This window comes from Temnothorax nylanderi, unplaced genomic scaffold (assembly GCF_030848795.1).
Source record: "Temnothorax nylanderi isolate EJ_2023f unplaced genomic scaffold, tnyl_v1.0 TNYL_tig0109_pilon, whole genome shotgun sequence".
NCBI classification, from domain to species: Eukaryota; Metazoa; Arthropoda; class Insecta; order Hymenoptera; family Formicidae; genus Temnothorax; species Temnothorax nylanderi.
This window is the reverse complement of record NW_027249171.1, coordinates 74074-93247: the sequence shown is the minus strand read 5'-3', so window position 1 is coordinate 93247 and position 19174 is coordinate 74074. Positions and strand designations below refer to the sequence as shown.

Below are 19174 nucleotides of genomic sequence, written 5' to 3'. Positions count from 1 at the left end.
ACAATCTTGCTTTAGTGCTGGTCTACGGCCGGTATTCATAGTTATTTAAGACCGTCTTAAGTTCAATCTTAAGATGTCATGAACCAATCACAGAGCCGTATTAGCGTCTTAAGACATTACTTAAGACGATCTTGAAGACTTTGAATACCGGCCTACAACCTTGTTTTAAAAGATATTTAAGCTCTAAGCCGTAAGAAATTGACCAATGGCAATTGAATTTGAGGAGAATATTCGACTGTGATTGGTCAATTTCTTACGGCTTAGATACCCTTAGAGCTTAAATACCCTTTAAAGCAAGGTTGTAGACCAGCACTAGGCCATTGCACATAACAAAGTTTTTAGTCATAATCGTAAAGCCGTAAGAAAATAGACCAATCACAGTCGATTATTCTCCTCGCGCTTGAAGAATAATCGAGTGTGATTGGTCTATTTTCTTACGGCTTTACGATTAAAACTAAAACTTTATTACGTGCAATGGCCTTTAATAATGAGCACATAAATGTAAAAGCATTTTTCTTTATGCACTTCATTCAACAAGCACAGTATTCACAGAAATATACATACGTTACAACACTTATTAACGTTTACTGACACAACGTAGCTGTTTCATGTTAAAAGATAATACTGCTTGTTAGGTTTTATATTTACATATAATTATATTTATATAAAATATTCAAAAAATATTAATGAGTGAAGTAACCTGTTTTGTAGCTCGTGGTCAAGATTACAGATTATGTAAATGGGTGCGTTCAACAAACCGCTTAGTAGCGATCGAACGTGATTGGCTCTTACTTTTAGACCGAGCAAATCAGCGTAGCGTGTTGACGACACTCAACAGTTGTGTCTGTTGAATGCGGCCAATAAGCGCGTTCAGCAGGCCAAGCCGCTGAGTAGCAGTCAAACGTGATTGGCTCTTACTTTTAAAACCAACCAATCAACGCAGAGTGTTGATAAGACGAACTCAACAGTTGTATCTGCTGAACGCGGCCAATGTTTACAAATGCCGATGAGCAAGTTTTGATCAATCGCGTTGCTTAATTCGGCCGAAAGATGAGATTTGATCTTTTTCCGAGTCGACAACGACGCCCGGCCAACTTGGACAGTCGACACGTAAAAATCATGACTGTGCGCATGCGCACGACATAGTATTCCGACAGACGATTGATTGTAGACCCGGCCTTGGTCTACAATCGTATGGCGGAGTCGGATGTTGCAACGTAGCCGATGGTCCAATGAGAGAATTTCTTTTTCGGAAACGAATTTTCCTTGCCGACAATGATATAGCTTTGTCGGCAACCTTGTTGCTGTCGCTGTCGTCATCGCTATCGCTGTCGCCTATTGTGCAAGGAGCTTAAAGGTAAAATTTCATGGGCAGTGAAAAGCAGCAGCAGATCGTACTGATTGGCTATAAAATAGAGAAGTTCTAGAAATTCGAAAACTTCTCTATTTTGTAGCCAATCAGTACAATCTGCTGCTTCTTTTTACTGCCCATGAAATTTTACCTTAAGGCCCGGTCTACAATAGATGTTGTAAGTCGTAAGTCCTAAGAATTGGCCAATCACAGTTCATTATTCTTCCACCACAAGGAGAATAATGAACTGTGATTGTTAAATTCTTGCGACTTACGACTTTGAGGAGAATAATCGACTGTGATTGGTCAATTCTTACGACTCACGACTTTACGACTCGCATTGTAGACCTAGCATAACAGATCAAATCAAGCAACGCGATTGATCGAAACCTGCTCCCTAGCATTCGTAAACATTTAACATAACCTGTAATTTTGACCACGAGCTATGAAACAAGTTACTTTACTCATTGAAATTTTTTGAATATTTTATATAAATATAATTATATGTAAATGTAAAACTTAACAAGCAGTGACCGCTGTTACACGTCGGGTTTAATAACATCGGTAGTTCTTAGGCTGGCAAATCACAGCTATTCCCTTCTTCTGAAGAATGAGTGTGATTGGCTAGTCTAAAAACTATTGATGTTATTAAACCCGATTAACGGCGCCGTGTAACAGCGGTCAGTGTTATCTTTTAACGTGAAACAGCTACGTTGTGTCAGTAAACGCTAATAAGTGTTGTAACGTAGGTATATTTCTGTGAATACTGTGCTCGTTGAATAGAGTGCATAAAGGAAAATGCTTTTACATTCATGTGCTCATTATTAAGAGCGTTACGAATCTGAAACGTCGTAAAATTTAATGTTGCGGCAATTCGTAGATATCGATGAAACGGGCCTCTTTTAGCGAGATTTTATCTTCAAGTATCTTCGCTATCAGAGTCTCGTAACGTGTAATCGAATTGACAGCAAATTATAGCTTTTATCTAGACAAAATACGAAGAATTTAAGGCTGCGGTCCACTTAACGCTACAAATGCTTTGGAGCGTTCTTCTTCTCCTTCTTTCTTCATTGAAAGAAAAGAGAAGAAGAATGCTTCGAAGCATTTGTAGCGTCAAGTGGACCGCAGCTTAAATTTGTGTTCAAGATTGCAAAAACAATAATTAACTAAAAAACTATGGCATTATATAAGATTGGTCGAAACCTTACTGTTACTGTTACGGAAAAGTGTGTCTGGAGACCTTTAAGGCCATCGCACACAAAATGCATAGCTTAGCATAAGCGTAGCATAAGACCGCTAAACCAATGAGCATCCAGCATAAAGTCGCCATATTGATTTACATAAGATGCTTATTGGTCCAGCGGTCTTATGTTATGCTTATGCAGCCTATGCAATTTTGTGTGCGATGGCCTTAACACACAAAATGCATAACGTAACATAAGCATAGCATAAGTCTGCTGGACCAATGAGCACCCTCATAAAGTTGCCATATTAATTTACATAAGATGCTTATTGGTCCAGCGGTCTTATGCTATGCGGTCTTATTAATCATGTTTAACTTTAATTTGTATGGCCTAGTTTACACCGACCTGTTTGGTACGCGTATCAAGTACTATGTTCGTATCAAATCCGTATAAAGTCTCTGTTTACACCGGTATAACTCGAGATTTGATACGGATTTGATATGGATATAGTACTTGATACGCATACCAAACGCATACCAAATAGTCCTTAATAATCGTATTTCCGACCTGTTATGCTGGGTCTACAATGCGAGTCGCAAAGTCGTGAATCGCAAGAATTGACCAATCACAGTCGATTATTATCCTCAAATTCGACTGTGATTGGTCAATTCTTGCGACTCACGACTTTGCGACTCGCATTGTAGACCCAGCATTATTTCTCACTAGGAATAGAAATTGTTGTGAGAAGCAGAATAATTAGGCTGAGTTTCCACTGAGCGCGTCACGCGTCGCGTCATTCGTCGCAACCAATCAAAACATCTTATTTTATTACATTTTTTGTGACGGGATGTTTAGATTGGTTAACGACAAACGACGCGACGCGTGACGCGGTCAGTGGAAACTCAGCCTAATTATTCTGCTTCCCACAACAATTTCTATTTTCAGTGAGAAATAACAGGTCGGAAAAACGATTATTAGCGACTATTAGACGACTATTAAGCCCCTTGCACAATAGGCGATAGCGATAGTGATAGCGACAGCGACAAGGTTGCCGACAAAGGTATAGCTTTGTCGGCAACCTTGTCGCTATCGCTATCGCTATCACCTATTGTGCAAGGGGCTTTAGATGATTATTTATTAGACGACATAGTCGTCTATTCCGACCTGTCATTTCTCACTGCGTTGATTCCACCATGTTTTTCCAAACTTTGTTTTCACCAATAAGGATGAACACGTACTATAGCCAGACTTTATCTTTAGACTAAGTTTCTACTGAGTGCGTCACGCGTCAGGAGTTAAGCGGGGAGCACACATTTTTGCACAACGCATAATGCGTAAGGATAAGGAAGTTTATTGGTCTATTTCCTTATGCACATGTGTATGGACCAATCAATTTCTTATGCTTACGCATTATGCGTTGTGCAGAAGTGTGTGCTCCCCGCTTTAAGCGGGGAACACAGACTTTTGCATAACGCATAATACGTAAACATAAGAAAACTGATTGCTCTATTTCCTTATGCACATGTGTATGGACCACTCAATTTTCTTATGCTTACGCATTATGCGTTGTGCAGAAGTGTGTGCTCCCCGCTTCAACCTTAATTTTATTATATTATTTGTGACGCGTTTTTTTATGTGACGTAACCGATGCGTCACCCAAAAAGATGCGTCACAAATAATGCAATAATGGAATATTTTGATCTGTTAACTCGTGACGCGATGGATGACACGCTCAGTGGAAACTCAGCATTAGGGACTGTCGGACATCTGCGCAATGCAGGCTGTGTTCCTTTTAACGCTTTCAGCGCTGAAAGCGTCGCTCCATCTCTATTTGATATTCAATGTGCAACGGAGATAGAATAATGCTTACAGCGCTGAAAGCATCAAAAGGAACGCAGCCGCAGTGTCGCACGGTATATGTGCGACCCGATTGGTTGAAGGTGTCATCAAGGAAACGTTTGAACCTGCGTCACTGTTTTCGCGGCCTTTTTCCGTGGTGCCGGTGGTCGTTGGCGTTGGTCATGTGCAGTGGACAGTCAAAAGTCCTGTGTCGTAATTATATATCGCGTAAGTATAACCCCTGATTTCCATGCACGCGTTTCCGCGTGTAAAATTCCGCGTCAAACGCGCGCGTTTGATAAAAGCACGTATTTGATTGGGATAACCTATATGCAAACGCATGTTTGGCGGGAGTTCGCTCTGAGCGGCCATACGAGACGGACGTGTGCGCTCTCTGCTCGCTTGCTGAGTAGTACAGTCGAATCGGGCGTGGTCTCCTCTTTTTTTGTCTTGAGCTGGGTAACGCATCTCGGAGGTGTCAAGACGTGAGGACCTGTGTTGGGAGGGTCTAAATTAATTAATATTGTTGCTCCCCCCCCTCGGAGGGGAAGTGATCTGGGTCTTGGGTGACTCGTATATGGGATCAACGGATCCTCTAGAAGTGGGGCGATCCGGCATTAATCTCCACATGCAGGCCACAAGGAATAGCTCAAAAAGACCTCGCACCAGCCTCACTGAGGTGGAGTTTGATCGATTCTCGCAGAACATGTCTACGACGGGAAGCGATATGGAAACGGACGATGCCGACGTGAACGGAACAGCGGCGACCGATCGTGAACTTTTAGTAAACAAAACGACCGGTAATGTAAATACTGCCATTGTGCTGAAGGCCGCCTCGGAGGAATGCGATCACGTGTCCACGGCGAACATAAACATAGGGGAAATCGACATATCCCAAGACAAGGAATCGTATACAGTGAGTAATTCTACGCTGAAAAAAAATCTGCCTGGCAACAACGATACTCCTCATCGCTTTGTAAGATTTAGCAACGATAAAGTAGGTACGGCTAAAATTTTATTGAGCCTCCTTCCCGCCCATTCTACCACAACAAAAGGTAGAAATAGGATTAAGATCTGGATGATCATTTCGTCATTACAAATCGTCCCGACATCTTTGGAAATGACGAATCATTTTTCGGCGGAGGTTATGTTTGATGATTTTAGGGATGCTAATCGTGCTCTTGATGTTTTAGATGCGATTAAAGAACCGAAATTAAAGGCCCATGTGGACCAACGCTCTATTATCTGCAGGGGTGTCATTACAGACTGGCCTGCGTCGATTCCGGAATTATGGCCGGTGATTCAAAACAAAGAGAGGATAATCAAACTGGATAGGATGTATCGCCGCAATTGGGATGCTGCCACTAAAAAGACGACGCTTGTCCCTACGGACAATATAATAGTTACTTTTAAGGCTGACAAGATCTGTGATCTCTCAATTTTTACAAATGGAGTTTCGCTTAGAGTAAGACCGTACGTATCCCAGACCCGCCAATGCTATAACTGCTTCAGATATGGGCACACCAAGAACGCATGTAAGTCCGAGACCCGCTGTATTGTCTGCGGAGATAAGTCCCACGGCCAATGCGACAGACCGGTCTGTTGTAGTAATTGCAAGGGCCAGCATAAATCTACTTTCAGGGGCTGCCCAGTGCACGAAAAGAACAGAAGTATTAGTATAGTAATGGCTCATAAAAATGTTTCATTCTACAGAGCAAGGCGTATCGTGGAGGGTGAAGATCCCCCCCTTGAGTTTCGAGACAAGTTCACGGCACCGGCAGCGTGGCCCGATTTGCCGACGAGAGCTGTCCCCTCAGAAGATAGACCTGTGACAAGTCGTATGCGAGATAGAGGAGACAGGCCGAGAGGCTCGCCTCCGTCGGTATTGAAAATAAGAAACCCCATTGTAGACTCGACAAATAATTACTATGGAAGATTTGACAATCGGGCTGGCGAGGTCACGAGGGAGAGGAGAGGCCTGGCCTTAACATCTCACAATGGGACTTCGTGGGCACAGGTCGCTAGAGGCATGAGGACATCTGACGACGGGGGCTTGACTCCGTCCCCGGAATCGATTGAAGAAATAATAGGCGGAGTAATTAGACTATTGCAGAGATTTCCCGCAGCGCGGGATATTTTGATTGATTCACTTATACACTCAGAAAGGGCGGTCTACCCCGCCCCCCGGGAAAATCGGGAAGCTCGTCTATTGGAAGGAAGAGAAGGGCGTGGAGGTGATAATGGAAGACAGTATTCGGGTGATAGGGGTAGGTACCCTCCCCCCTTATCATAATTCAATCTATTATTATGGAATTGCCGAGGATACAAGAGCAGCAGGGATGAGCTAACCAAGAACATAATGAGCTATGACATCGTAATCCTTACCGAGACTAGATGCTCAGGCCCTAACAAAGTGTATTTTTCTCACTTCAAATCTGTAAATAGCGCAAATCGCTTGCGCAGTGGCGGAGTATCGATTTCTCTCCGTGACCATCTGGAGTTCGAGGTTCTTCCTGTGGGAGCTGTCCCGGTGGGATACGATATCGTATGTATTACAACTAAAAACCTTACCAAGAACTTGAATATTGTTGCAGTATATCGCCACCCACGAGAGGCCATGACTAGGCAGGACCTTCGGCCGATATTTCGATCCCTGAACAATGACAATGATACAATTATCTTGGGAGACATGAATGCCCACAATACATGCTGGAACTGTCCGGATACAAATAGCCAGGGGGATCTGTTGTATGAGGTTATGTATGACGAACACTTTATTTGTATTAATGTGGATACACTGTCCAGATCGGGGTCTCATGGCCAGAGAGATACGAACCTGGATCTTATGTTCGGTTCCCCTGGTATTGTGGATAGAGTTTCCTACAAGCAGCTGGAGGATGTTTGGGATAGCGATCACGCTCCGATATCATTTTCTTTTGATGTCCCGTCCCTGCCATATCGCAAGATTACGAATAGACTTTCCACCAAGAGGACTGATTGGATCCGCTATGGCGCACTGGTTGATAGGGAGATTGCCAGCTCCATGTTGCAGCAGAGGGAATTTTTCAGGGATGACCTCCAGAAGTATTACGGTCGCTTCGTGGATATTTTGAGGAATTCTGTTGCGGTAGCTTCAGGTAGGAGGACTTCTGGAGGGACCTCGAGACTCGTGACCTCACCGAGCAAAACTAAAATCTCTCATAAGTGGTGGGACTCGGAATGTGAGGAGGTGATACGGATGAGGAGGACGAAATTCGCTCAATGGAAGAAAACTAAGAGTTTGCATGATTTTTTTGAATATAAGAGAGCGGTGGCGGCTGCCAGGCGAACTACTAGAGCTAAGAAAAGAGCGTCCTTCGACAGGTTCTGCTCGGAGATAAATCGATTCACCAGCCCCAGCTATGTTTGGAACACTATACGCATTCTGAAGAATGCCAGGAGTAATCTGGATTGGCATCCCTGGCCAACGAAGAATAGAGAGGAGGTCATAAGGGCCTCCATTGATAATCTCGCCCCGCCCACGGTGCCCACGGAGCCTTTGGATGATGAGTGTGGTGCTTTGGATGACGAGCTTGATGCCCCCTTCGTTGCTGAGGAGCTGGAGCGTGCCATCGAGATGATCGGGAGGGACTCCGCCCCTGGATTGGATGGTGTCGACTACGGGATGATTAGGCATCTCTCTGTGTCTGCTCGGATATGCCTCCTCGAGCTTTTCAACGTGGTGTGGTCGTCGGGTGCGATTCCGACGGATTGGCTGGAGTATCAGGTCATCTTTATTGACAAGGTGGGCCGGGAAAGAGTCCGTCCCATATCTCTGTCATCTTGCATTGGAAAGGTGATGGAAAGAATGATTAACGAGAGACTGATCTTCTGGGCGGAAAGAGACGAGAAATATAGCCCCACTCAGAACGGCTTCCGGCGAGGAAAATCCTGTGCCGACAATTTGGCCCGAATTGTTTCGGACATTAAATTAGCACTGTGTGATGGAGAATATACGCTTGCGGCTTTTCTCGATGTTTCAGCAGCTTATGATAACGTTGACTACCGCATTATGGTGGACAAGCTGATCGCGCAAGACTGCCCTTCAGGCATAGCCAGGTTTGTCGGACGCTGGCTGTACTATAGAAAGGTACGATTTATTATTAATTCCCGAGAATTTTTAATAAGATGTGTCTTTAAGGGCCTCCCGCAGGGCGCGGTCCTTAGTCCTGCGTTATACTCTCTATATACCCAGGGAGTTTGTATGGACCTCCCGGAGGATGTTGAAGCCGTCGAATTCGCAGATGACATCGGATTGTATATTCGGAGCAAAAATAAAAACCGGGACGTAATAGGCGCCTGTTACAGCAAGCAGTCGATTTGGTGACTGAGCGCCTCCGATCGCTGGGCCTGGACTTGGAGCCCAAGAAGACGGTCCTCGTGGAGTTTTCTAGGAGCGGCTTCGTGGACGGGGGTATGAACATTCGGGTGAATGGTTGCGAGGTCCCCAACAGGAATGGGGCTAGGTTCCTGGGCATCTGGTTGGATAACCGTTTAAAGTTTGATCGACAAGTTCAGGAGGTCAGAGGTAAGGTGAACCGGGCTAATTCCGTCATGAGATATTTGTGCAGAGTTTCCAAGGGCGTGGAAGTTAATACGGCTCATATGCTCTATAAAAGTTTGGTTAGATCAGTCACGGACTACGGCAATTTTATATACTTCCCCAGAGACTCTGCAACTCAGCTGAAGTTGGAAAGGGCGCAGTATATGGGCATTCGCACCGCCCTTGGCTATAGAAATAGCACGCCTAATAATGTCATCGTTGCGGAGGCGAAGGTGAGGTTGCTGAGGGATCGCGCGACGCTGTTGGGCAGAAACTTCGTTCACAAGGCCATGGCGTACAATCGAAATGGTCTCTGTGATAAATTCCAGCGCTTACTAGACAGTGAGTGCTGGGCTCGATTTAGGCAGCCCATGTATAGGTTCTCACTATTATCGGAAATCTGGAGGAAATCTTTGCCCCTTAGGACTTATATTGGCGAAACCAGAGGGCCAGAAATATTTGGCGGATCTTTTAAGGCTCAGACGTTTGTCCCCAAGATAAATTTGACAATCGGGCGAGACAGAAAGGAGAGGAAATTCTCAGACCAGGAACTAATGCGTAGGGTCCGTAGTGAGTATGGTCTATTGCAGAACTCCGAGATCATCTTTACGGATGGATCCTTTGACGAGGAGTCAAGATCCACGGGCGCGGGCATTGTCATCTGTGACCGGGATATTGCTTATAAGATTAGCCTCCCATACATGTGTTCGTCGTACACAGCCGAGGTCTTTGCCATTAGATCAGCACTCATGGTGATGAAACAACAGTGTAATTGCCGGGATATTGTGATACTGTCTGACTGCAAATCTGCCCTGCTGGCCATTAAAAATAACCACCTTAACGTACATAAGAACAAATATGTTACGGAGACTAGAATTTTAATATATGATTTGGAGACTGTACATAATAAAAATGTTATTTTGGTTTGGATTCCCGCTCATGTTGGAATAGAGGGTAATGAGATGGCGGATGGATTGGCGAAGGAGGCGGCGAATGAGGAGGCTGACCCCTCCATTGGGGTGCCGGTGGGGGATCTCATGGCGGCGGTAAGGAGGGAGACGTGGAACGCCACACAGGCTGCGATCGTTTGTGATTCAGCGCACAAGGGCACTTACTATTTTGAAGAGTTCTACGAGCGAGAATCGACCAGACCTTGGTTCCATAAAGTTAATGCGAACAGATATTTTGTGACCTTGATTAACAGACTCAGGGCCAACCACTTTAATCTCGGAGTCTCCCTTAAAAGAAAAGGTTATGTGGACAGTGAGCGTTGTGACTGCGGACATGAGATTGAGGATCTTCCACATTTGCTGAATAATTGCCACAAGTATGACGACGCAAGGATTGAGTTGGATAGGGATCTGAGAGCTGCCGGATTCTTGGAAGAAATTGATATTAATCGACTTATTAGAGCCAAGAATTGGGACATCTTATACATAATTTTTACTTTTCTTAAAAGATTGACAAAGTTATTTGATTTTGTGTTGGTACTCTCTCGGGTTTAGCTTTGGTGTGTCATCTGCCATCGGACAGGAAGACACCTATCAGTCCTCAACCGAGGACAAACGAAAAACCCCAGTTTAATCCAACTGGAGCCCTCAGTTGCAGATACGTGATAGAAATATGCCGATCCCAAATCTTCTAAAAAGCAGTTTAATCATTAATTAAGTGATTTAACCATGATTATTTAACCATTTACGTGATTTTATAATAATTATTGTTCTTATACTATATATTACAGTATTGCTTTCTATCAGTGGATGTTCATGCAGTCCAGAGCAGCATCAAGTAGTTTGATAGAAGAGCAAAAGATTTATTTATTAGATACGTAAGTAAGAAAAAGTTAAATTTGATATAAACCATGCTTTCCAATATTAAAATCGTCAATACTGAAAATCCAAAGTATACGTGTAACATTTATAACTACAGATTTTTAGTATACATAGATAGTGAATATCGGAATACAGATTCATACTTAACCTACTTTTATGTTTAAAATATATAATTAGATGTAAATAATAATTACTGTTTTTGTATTATGTTGCAGTGTTACGTTGCTTTCCATCAGTAGAAGTTCACGCAGAGCAGCACCAAGCAGTTTGATTTCTATCAAACTCTTCTGAGCGACAGCTTTATTTATTAGATACATAAGTAAGAAAAATTTAAACTTGGTATAAACTGCGTTCCAATATTTTAATATCCAGTACTGAAAATCTAAAGTGTATGTATAACATTAACCATAGATTTTCAGTATAGACAGTGAATATTGGAACACGTCATACTTAACCCCGTACTCTTATGTTTGAATATGTAATTATGTATGAAATAAACAGGGTGATTTATTTCGTGTGCCAATCATCTCCGCTCTAATTATCTCAGAAAGTATTGATTTATTGGAAAAATGTTTTGGATAAAAGTTGGAGGGTTCAAGGAGGACCAATAGACAATTTTATTAGATTTTGAGTCCGGGACCTGTGTTAAGCCTAATAGGATCCAAGTCAAATTATTTAAATATAAATCCCTTTTTTATTGTATCATCTTTTTCTACTAATTAATATGAACAACTTTTGTCTGAAACATTTTTTTATTTGCCTTATACTTTTTGAGATATTCAAGGAAAACTTGGTTTCAAGAATATACTGTTGCAATAGTATTCTAATTTCTTAAATAATTGTGTACACATGAAAGCTTCAAGGAAATGTATACACAAATATTTAAAGAAATTGGGGTATTATTGCAATAGCATATTCTTGAGACCATATTAAGTCAAAAAGTCTTGTATCATTTTTCCCTCCGACAAGCATTTATCAAGATATCATAAGCTAAATATTAAAAAATTACCAAATTTTTCTTGAATATCTCAAAAAGTATAAGGCAAATAAAAAATGTTTCAGACAAAAGTTGTTTATATTAATTAGTAGAAAAAGATGATGTAATAAAAAATGGGAGTTTTTATTTAAAAAATTTGACTTGGACCCTACTGGGCTCAACATGGGTTCCAGACTCAAAATCTAAGATCATCCATTATTCCTCTATGAACCCTCCAACTTTTATCTGAAACATTTTTCCAATAAACCAATACTTTAGGAGATAATTGGCACACAAAATAAAACTCACCTTGTATAATCAGATATAAATAATAATTACAGTTATTGTATTATGTTATAGTGTTACGTAACTCTTTATCAGTGGAAATTCATACAGTGCAGAGCAGAGCAGTGCAGAGCATGGAGCAGTTTTGAAGAAGAAAGAGATAGAAAGATATATCAATATTATTTTCTTAATATTATATGTAATACTATTATTAAAAATAACAATTTGATAAAATTTAATAAAATTTATTAAAATGGTTAATTTTTAGCAATATTAAATAAATATTGTCTAATATTACACAAATAATATTATTGCGTTAACAATAATCAATATTATTTTAATATTGTATGTAACAATACTATTAAAAATAATTTAATAAAATTTAATAAAAATTATTAAAATGGTTAAATTCCTAGCAATATTGTATAAATATCACGCAAATATTACAGTAATATTACCGTAATATTACTGATATATTACAGTAATATTACTGATATTCATTTGCGCGGACATTTTAATATTACCGAGATATCTCAGTAATATTACTGCAATATTTCTGTATATTTCATTGTAATATTGCAATGGAAAAATAATATTGCTGCAATATTACTGAAATATTATGTGCTATGTGGGATATTTAATAAAACAAGATTAGTCGGTCTGACTGGCAGTAATTATTAGTATAACGACATTTCAACCCTTACTTTGGGTCCTTCTCAATTAATTTAACAATGCTGAAACAACATAAATTACCGATAATCAACACATGCTACAAGAATGCAAATTAATAGATCGTGATACAATACAATAAATATTAAATTTACAATAGATCATGTACGTCAAAATTATAAAAATATTTGAGTCATACTTAAAAATTGTGTAAACGGGCGGTGAATAAATATATATTTATTAAAATACAGTCAATCAACAACTTTATGCATTCGTCATCAGAAGAATATTTGATTCACAGTCAGTCGATTCAATTGTAAGATTGCTGGAGCTTTCCTCACTCTCTGTAATACTTGGCGCAATTAATAATAAGGCTGTTTCTGGTAGCAACGATTTTAATTTAAAAGTATAATATTTATAGATAAATTGACAAATTACACATTCATCTTATAGTTACTACTTATTTATTCCAATATATATATATATTTTAAATATTATGAAAGTAAATTGCGTATCTTAAACTCAATGACAATAAAGACCACAAGAAAATAAAAGAAACATTAATTTAAATTTTATCCGCACGAATAAACCGGGCTAACTAAGAACCAACGCGGTAAATGATGCGCGTAAGTTTTATTATATTTTATATTTACATATTTTCCAACCTTTGACTGCGTGTTGGACAAATCTAGTCGGCACGCAGTTAAAGGTCGGAAAATATGTAAAATAAAAATATAAATAAAACTTTCGCTTCAAATTTTAAATTTTTATTTTAAAATATTCCTCCACAGTGACAATGAAAAATTATTAATCCTCATTTTTTATGGATTATAAATTCTACGCTTTAAATTAGAAATATTTTAGCAGGTACCTAATTTTTCGCTAAACGCCTTCCTAAAGGCCCAAAATTTTGGGCCTTTTGGAAGGGGCTTAGCAAAAAACTGACTTGATACAAATATTTCTATCTTGAACCGTAGAATCAAAATGCGCAATAAAAAATGGGGATTAATATAATAAAAAATTGACTTGGGCCTGACTGAGCCCATATAGGGCCCCGGCCCACAATGTGAGTACACTCCTGAATAGATATTTCAAAACCCTACAACTTTTATCAGAAAATTTTTTTCAATATTTTGCGTTTTTAATGTTTAAAGTTCAATTCAATTCAAAAGAAAATTGTTTTTTCATTACAAAAAACTTGCACCAATAGCAGGGTAGCAGCTAGTAGCAGCAGTTTTTTGTTGTTTTCATTAAATAATACTTGAATCTACAACATGCAATAGGTCTGGTCGCAGAACTCTACAGAACTCATAAACTTTTCTCTACGTTTCTTAAATTTTCCGTTGCAATTTTACGTTCATTTTCGTAAAACTCATTTGTTTATTAATATTACATAAATTATTACTATAAATTTTGTAATACGTGATAATATGCTACTTACTTCAGCTGTCGAATCCATTTTGTAGATTTAAAATTGCTTTATTTTTATAGCTTTGGCGTCCTCCTGAATATAACGTTTAAACTCGGCTCCGAACACGACACGTCTTGTTCGAGCGAGCGTCACTTTTGAACTGACGTGTACGAGCAGGTATAAAGGATAGGACGTTTTCTAGTCTAGAATCCGACCTTCGGACTATTACTCAAACAAACCCACCACTTTAAATCCTCGGAATCGAAACTTTATTTTTCGACTTTTGGCCAGCTTTTTGCGATTTGGCCCCACTGTGCGACGGCTTGGTGAAAGTGCTGTCATTTCTGGGAAAATTTCTAATTGCGAATTAAAGCGTAAACATAAATGTGGGCCACTTGTTGCTGGCATGGAAAGCTCAGTAAATCAGTATAAAGAGATAATTATAAACAAATATCATTTTGTGACTTGTCATAGAGCTGACTGTTACGCGTTGTTAAAAAATGGAATTATTGTACAAATTCTCAATATTGTTCTTCATAATTCACAAGAATACAGTGTACTAATTTCATTTGTAAGCAATTTACAAAATACAGTAATTATTTTACTTATCCTTGTGAATCTTAGAAATTAAAATATATAGAATGTATAAACTGGAAGACTCATTAAAAATAGTTCATTTATGAGAAATAGAAGCCAAATGTATTGTATTTAAAGATAATATTTCATACATTGCATATCCTCTGTTACATACAGTTACTATATAGATCTAATTGCGATTTTTTGTCTTTTCAAAATATAACTTTTTTGTCAATGTGTTATTGACGGATAAAAATACATACGTACATATCTTTTTTTGAAAATGAGTTATTATTTTTGTACTTTTTGATTATATTGTCTAACATAAATAAAAAGGTATTCGGAAGCATTGCAGAATACTTTGTTTTGACTGTTGAAAGTAATCAATAATTGTAAACATCTTGACATATAGATGCAAAATACGCGATAGTCGAATTTATTGAAGAAAATAGTGTTGAAATTATCCTTTCTTCTTGGATATGTCCTAATAACAAAACTGCATTATGGCCTAAAACATAACTTCATCAAGCCTAAAAAGATACCTTAAAAACTGTACTCCACCCAGTGATGATTGGAACTCTGTCAATATAAGAGTTTTGGGACATACAGGTATATATACTTTTTATATTTTTACTGCCCTATATATTTTATATTAAGCTGTTTTATTATCATGATTAGGATATATAAAAGTTAAGTTAAAGTAAAATAATTGATAAATAATTTTTTTTTAAGATTACGCTAATATAAATATTATGTAATAAACTTCTTGTAGAGAATTATGGTAAAGAATATATATGAAATTTTATATAATTTGTTACAACTTTGAATAAACATTGGATATTATGATTATGATGTAGTTTAATTTTCTGAACACAAATTTAACGTTTATTTGGTATTAATTTTATAGAAATTTTAAAGCTTTCTTTCTTCTAACATAACTGTAAAAAAATTATTATATAATTATTAGTATTAATTTTATTTTATAATAAAGTATGTTATACACAAATAAAACATATACCTACATATGTGTTTGTATGTACATGCGTGCGTGCGTGTGTATGTATATGTGTATGTGTGTGTATATGTATATGTGTGTATGTCTTTTATTTATTAATAAGTTTATTTATATTTTTCTTTGAGTTACCTTACCTAATATATCCATTAATAAATTTCTTTTATATAAATAGTCTTGCTCATGCTACTAAAAAAGCATATAAAGCACAAGACACGTCTCACTTGAGCAGTAGTGACTCTGATTGGAATCACATTGTACATCAAAACGACAGAAAAAATACCGTATCGATTTGCACAAGATGCAAGTACTTCTTCCGATGATGAAAATTTAGCATCAGAAAAGCACATAAATTCAGAAAAACGAACTAAACGTCCTGTTGTTCCATCTTTTCCTGATGTTCAAGGTAAAAATATATCTGAGCATAAAACAAACATGCTATTATAATAATTTCTTGATATTTACACATTTATTATATTATGTATTTGATATTTAATTTTTACCTACAATACATAGCACTTTTGGCAAAAAAATATATTCTTTATATTATATATTTACTGCATTCCTGCATGGAAATAAACTCTATGTTTATATTTGTATTTGTAATTTATTACTTTAATGGTATTTTGTGTTATGAAATAGAACAATTGTAAAAAATAGTCATTTCCAAATTTTTAATAAATTTTTGATTACACAGTTTAATACATTCATTTTTAATAAGAAATTTTAATTGCATTAAATAAAACGTGATAAAGTTATATATTTAATTGATACTGTTAAATTTAATTGATTAATGATACTGTTATATTTTCTATTTACATATATATATATAGATTACTGAAACATGCTTTATCAAGCAAAAATATTTTTATCCAAAGTTTTTAAAATTCATAAAATTTTTTTATTATAGATGATTGCGAAATAACAGAATTAAATCAACATAAGAAAAAATTGCAAAGGGATTCTCAAGCTACAAATTGTTCTACTATGTGCAATAACAATAAAAAAATCCAAAGTAAAGAAGTTAACACAAAATTGCAAAGGGATTCTCAAGCTACAAATGGTTCTACTATGTGCAATGACAATGAAAAAATCCAAAGAAGTGAAGAAGTTAACACACAAAAGTCTACAAATATTATTCAGCAAAAGAAAGAAGGTTAGATTCTGTTATAGACTATTCTAGTTTAAGAAGAAACAATACTTTTTTAATTTAGTTATTTTTCTTAATATAAATATAATTTTAATATAATTTTTTCAGGAGTTTTGGGACAGATTTTTAACTAATTGAAGAAATCAAATTGGAAACAATTGCATCAAAAAAGAACAGCAAGAAATTAAAGTAAAACTAGATATTCTATTAACACAAAATGACAAGAGTAGCATAAACAAGTTTAGCCACTTACTTCCGATTTCTTCTATGGAGTCTTTTAATGAAATGATGACTGTTTGGCCAATTCTGAGGAAGACTTTACATCTTTAGTAAGGACATAAAAAGTAAAATAATAAAGAATGACGAAGAAAAGGTTAATTTTTTTCACAACATTTTTGGAAGAGCATGTTTTATATAATTAGATTACATTTGGTACTGAAGGAATAAATGAGCACAAAATCACAAAATCAGATTATTTTGCACTTTTCTTTATTTTTGTTAATGTAATATTATAAAAAAGCTATATACAAAACGATTTATTTTAGCTTAACAAATATGTTTGTTTTATGTATGTGTGTGTGTAAAACAATTTACTTTAATTTTTAGATAAAATATCTCAAACTTGCTTCTGGAGAAACGGTGAAGGAATTAGTGCCATCAGTAATGAAGTTGCTTTTGAAAAAGGCTGTTTCAATACATTTTAGTGGATGTGGAAAGCAAAAGAAGCGTGATTTTTCTGCAACCAAGGTTGCTGCTGCAGTATTTGGTAAGCTATTTTGTATTAGTAAAATTTTTTTGTTTCAAAGTACTGAATAAAAGTACTAACAAAATTTAAAAAATATTTCTTTAAATTATATATATGAGGTGCAATAATTAGATATATATTAAACATGAAAGTCTTCTTTTTTGTTCAAATATATATAGCTATAATATATTAATCAAAGTGTAGTTATATGTACGTTGATATATATGTTTATAGCTTACTGTAAGATGTAAGATGTACTTTACTGGATATAATTTTTAAATTTTATAAATTATACTTTTTTATGTTTAGTTTTTAGTACAAAATACATAAATTTTTTATATTACTAAGGACAGGTTGTTCTAACCTGTTGATAAACTAACTAATAGTTAAGTCATATGTCTATCTTTGTCTAATGTGAAGGAAAAAAACATAATTTAACTATTAGTTAGTTTACCAACAGGTTAGAACAACCAGCCCTAAGTAATTAAAAATTAAGTTTGGAATAAAAAAAACTTATATACAGTTTAGTAATAAACTTATTTATATATTTTTTGTTTGTAGAGATTGTTTCGAATAAGATACCAAATACATCAAAAAGCGAAATTCTAAAAAAAATATCAAAGTTTCTTGCTGAGAGTGGAGACAGAGAAGGAGGAAGAAAAAAGAGGGCACAGGAAGAAGATAAGAGAGTGCAAAATCAAGACTAAACTTTCTTTAAAAATGTATAAGAGTATATTATTACTTATTAAGGTTTAATTCATTTATATTCATTATATTCTATATATTTTCAAAACTTATTTTAAAGTAAAATATAATGCCATAAAGGTAATTTATTATTCTATAACTTACATTACATATAAGTATAAGGTATTTCTTACATTATTAATATTATTCTTTTATATAATATATTATTCTTTTATATGAACATGTTTAAAACTTTATACAGAAAACAAGCTCTGAATAAAACTAGAAAGTTATCATAAATTAATATTATTTGTATGCTTATTTTTTGTTTTAAATTGTTTAAAATTAAATAACAGCAGGTTTTACATTTATTTTTAGCCAATAATGAACTCTAATTTATAAATTAATGCATTAACTACTTTTTTAATCAATATTGGCAAAAATTATTTTTTTGTCATGATTTATTAATGTCTCTATTAATATTGATAGAGACATTAGTGTACCATGATAAAAATTAATTTTTGCCAATATATTGAAAAGAAGTCGATGCATTGGCTTATTAATAAAATTCAATATTGGCTAGATAAAGAAAGAAAATTGTTTTTACAATATTGATTCAATATTAGAAATTGATCTGCATCCAATGTAAAAGAATTGGGTACGTATTATTAGCCAATCTTGGTTAAAGATGAAATCAATATGTTGATCCAATATTAGAATTCAATATTGGCTAAAGAAGAAAGAGCGTCTACTTTACGATATTGGACCAATGTGAACAATTAATATTGGACCAATATGAAAAATTGGATACATATTGTTAGCCAATATTGCGCCAATGTATAATGCTACTAGGGACCATGTATAATACAGCACGTCAT

The 19174-nt window shown here is 36.4% G+C and overlaps 1 protein-coding gene, 1 long non-coding RNA gene and 1 pseudogene across 2 annotated transcripts; all 3 read left to right on the top strand.

The window, feature by feature from the left end:
• The first annotated feature begins 4951 nt into the window (after positions 1-4951).
• On the top strand, positions 4952-10461 carry LOC139775986 (uncharacterized). Its single transcript, XM_071712371.1, has 3 exons — positions 4952-6641; positions 6969-8503; positions 8722-10461. Exons 1-3 carry the CDS (start codon positions 4952-4954, stop codon positions 10459-10461), a joined length of 4965 nt encoding a protein of 1654 aa, XP_071568472.1.
• An 87-nt stretch (positions 10462-10548) lies between these two features.
• On the top strand, positions 10549-12310 carry LOC139775973 (uncharacterized). Its single transcript, XR_011718977.1, has 3 exons — positions 10549-10784; positions 11004-11107; positions 12125-12310. It is a non-coding gene; the product is annotated as an uncharacterized lncRNA (long non-coding RNA).
• A 1028-nt stretch (positions 12311-13338) lies between these two features.
• LOC139775984 (uncharacterized) lies at positions 13339-18421 on the top strand (annotated as a pseudogene).
• The last annotated feature ends 753 nt before the right edge of the window (positions 18422-19174 follow it).

Coding starts and splice junctions, on each gene's coding strand:
- LOC139775986 (XM_071712371.1), top strand. CDS start 4,952: ATGGGATCAACGGATCCTCTAGAAGTGGGGCGATCCGGCATTAATCTC. Junction 6,642..6,968: donor ACAGTATTCGGGTGATAGGG/GTAGGTACCCTC, acceptor ATATTGTTGCAG/TATATCGCCACCCACGAGAG. Junction 8,504..8,721: donor GCTGGCTGTACTATAGAAAG/GTACGATTTATT, acceptor CGCCTGTTACAG/CAAGCAGTCGATTTGGTGAC.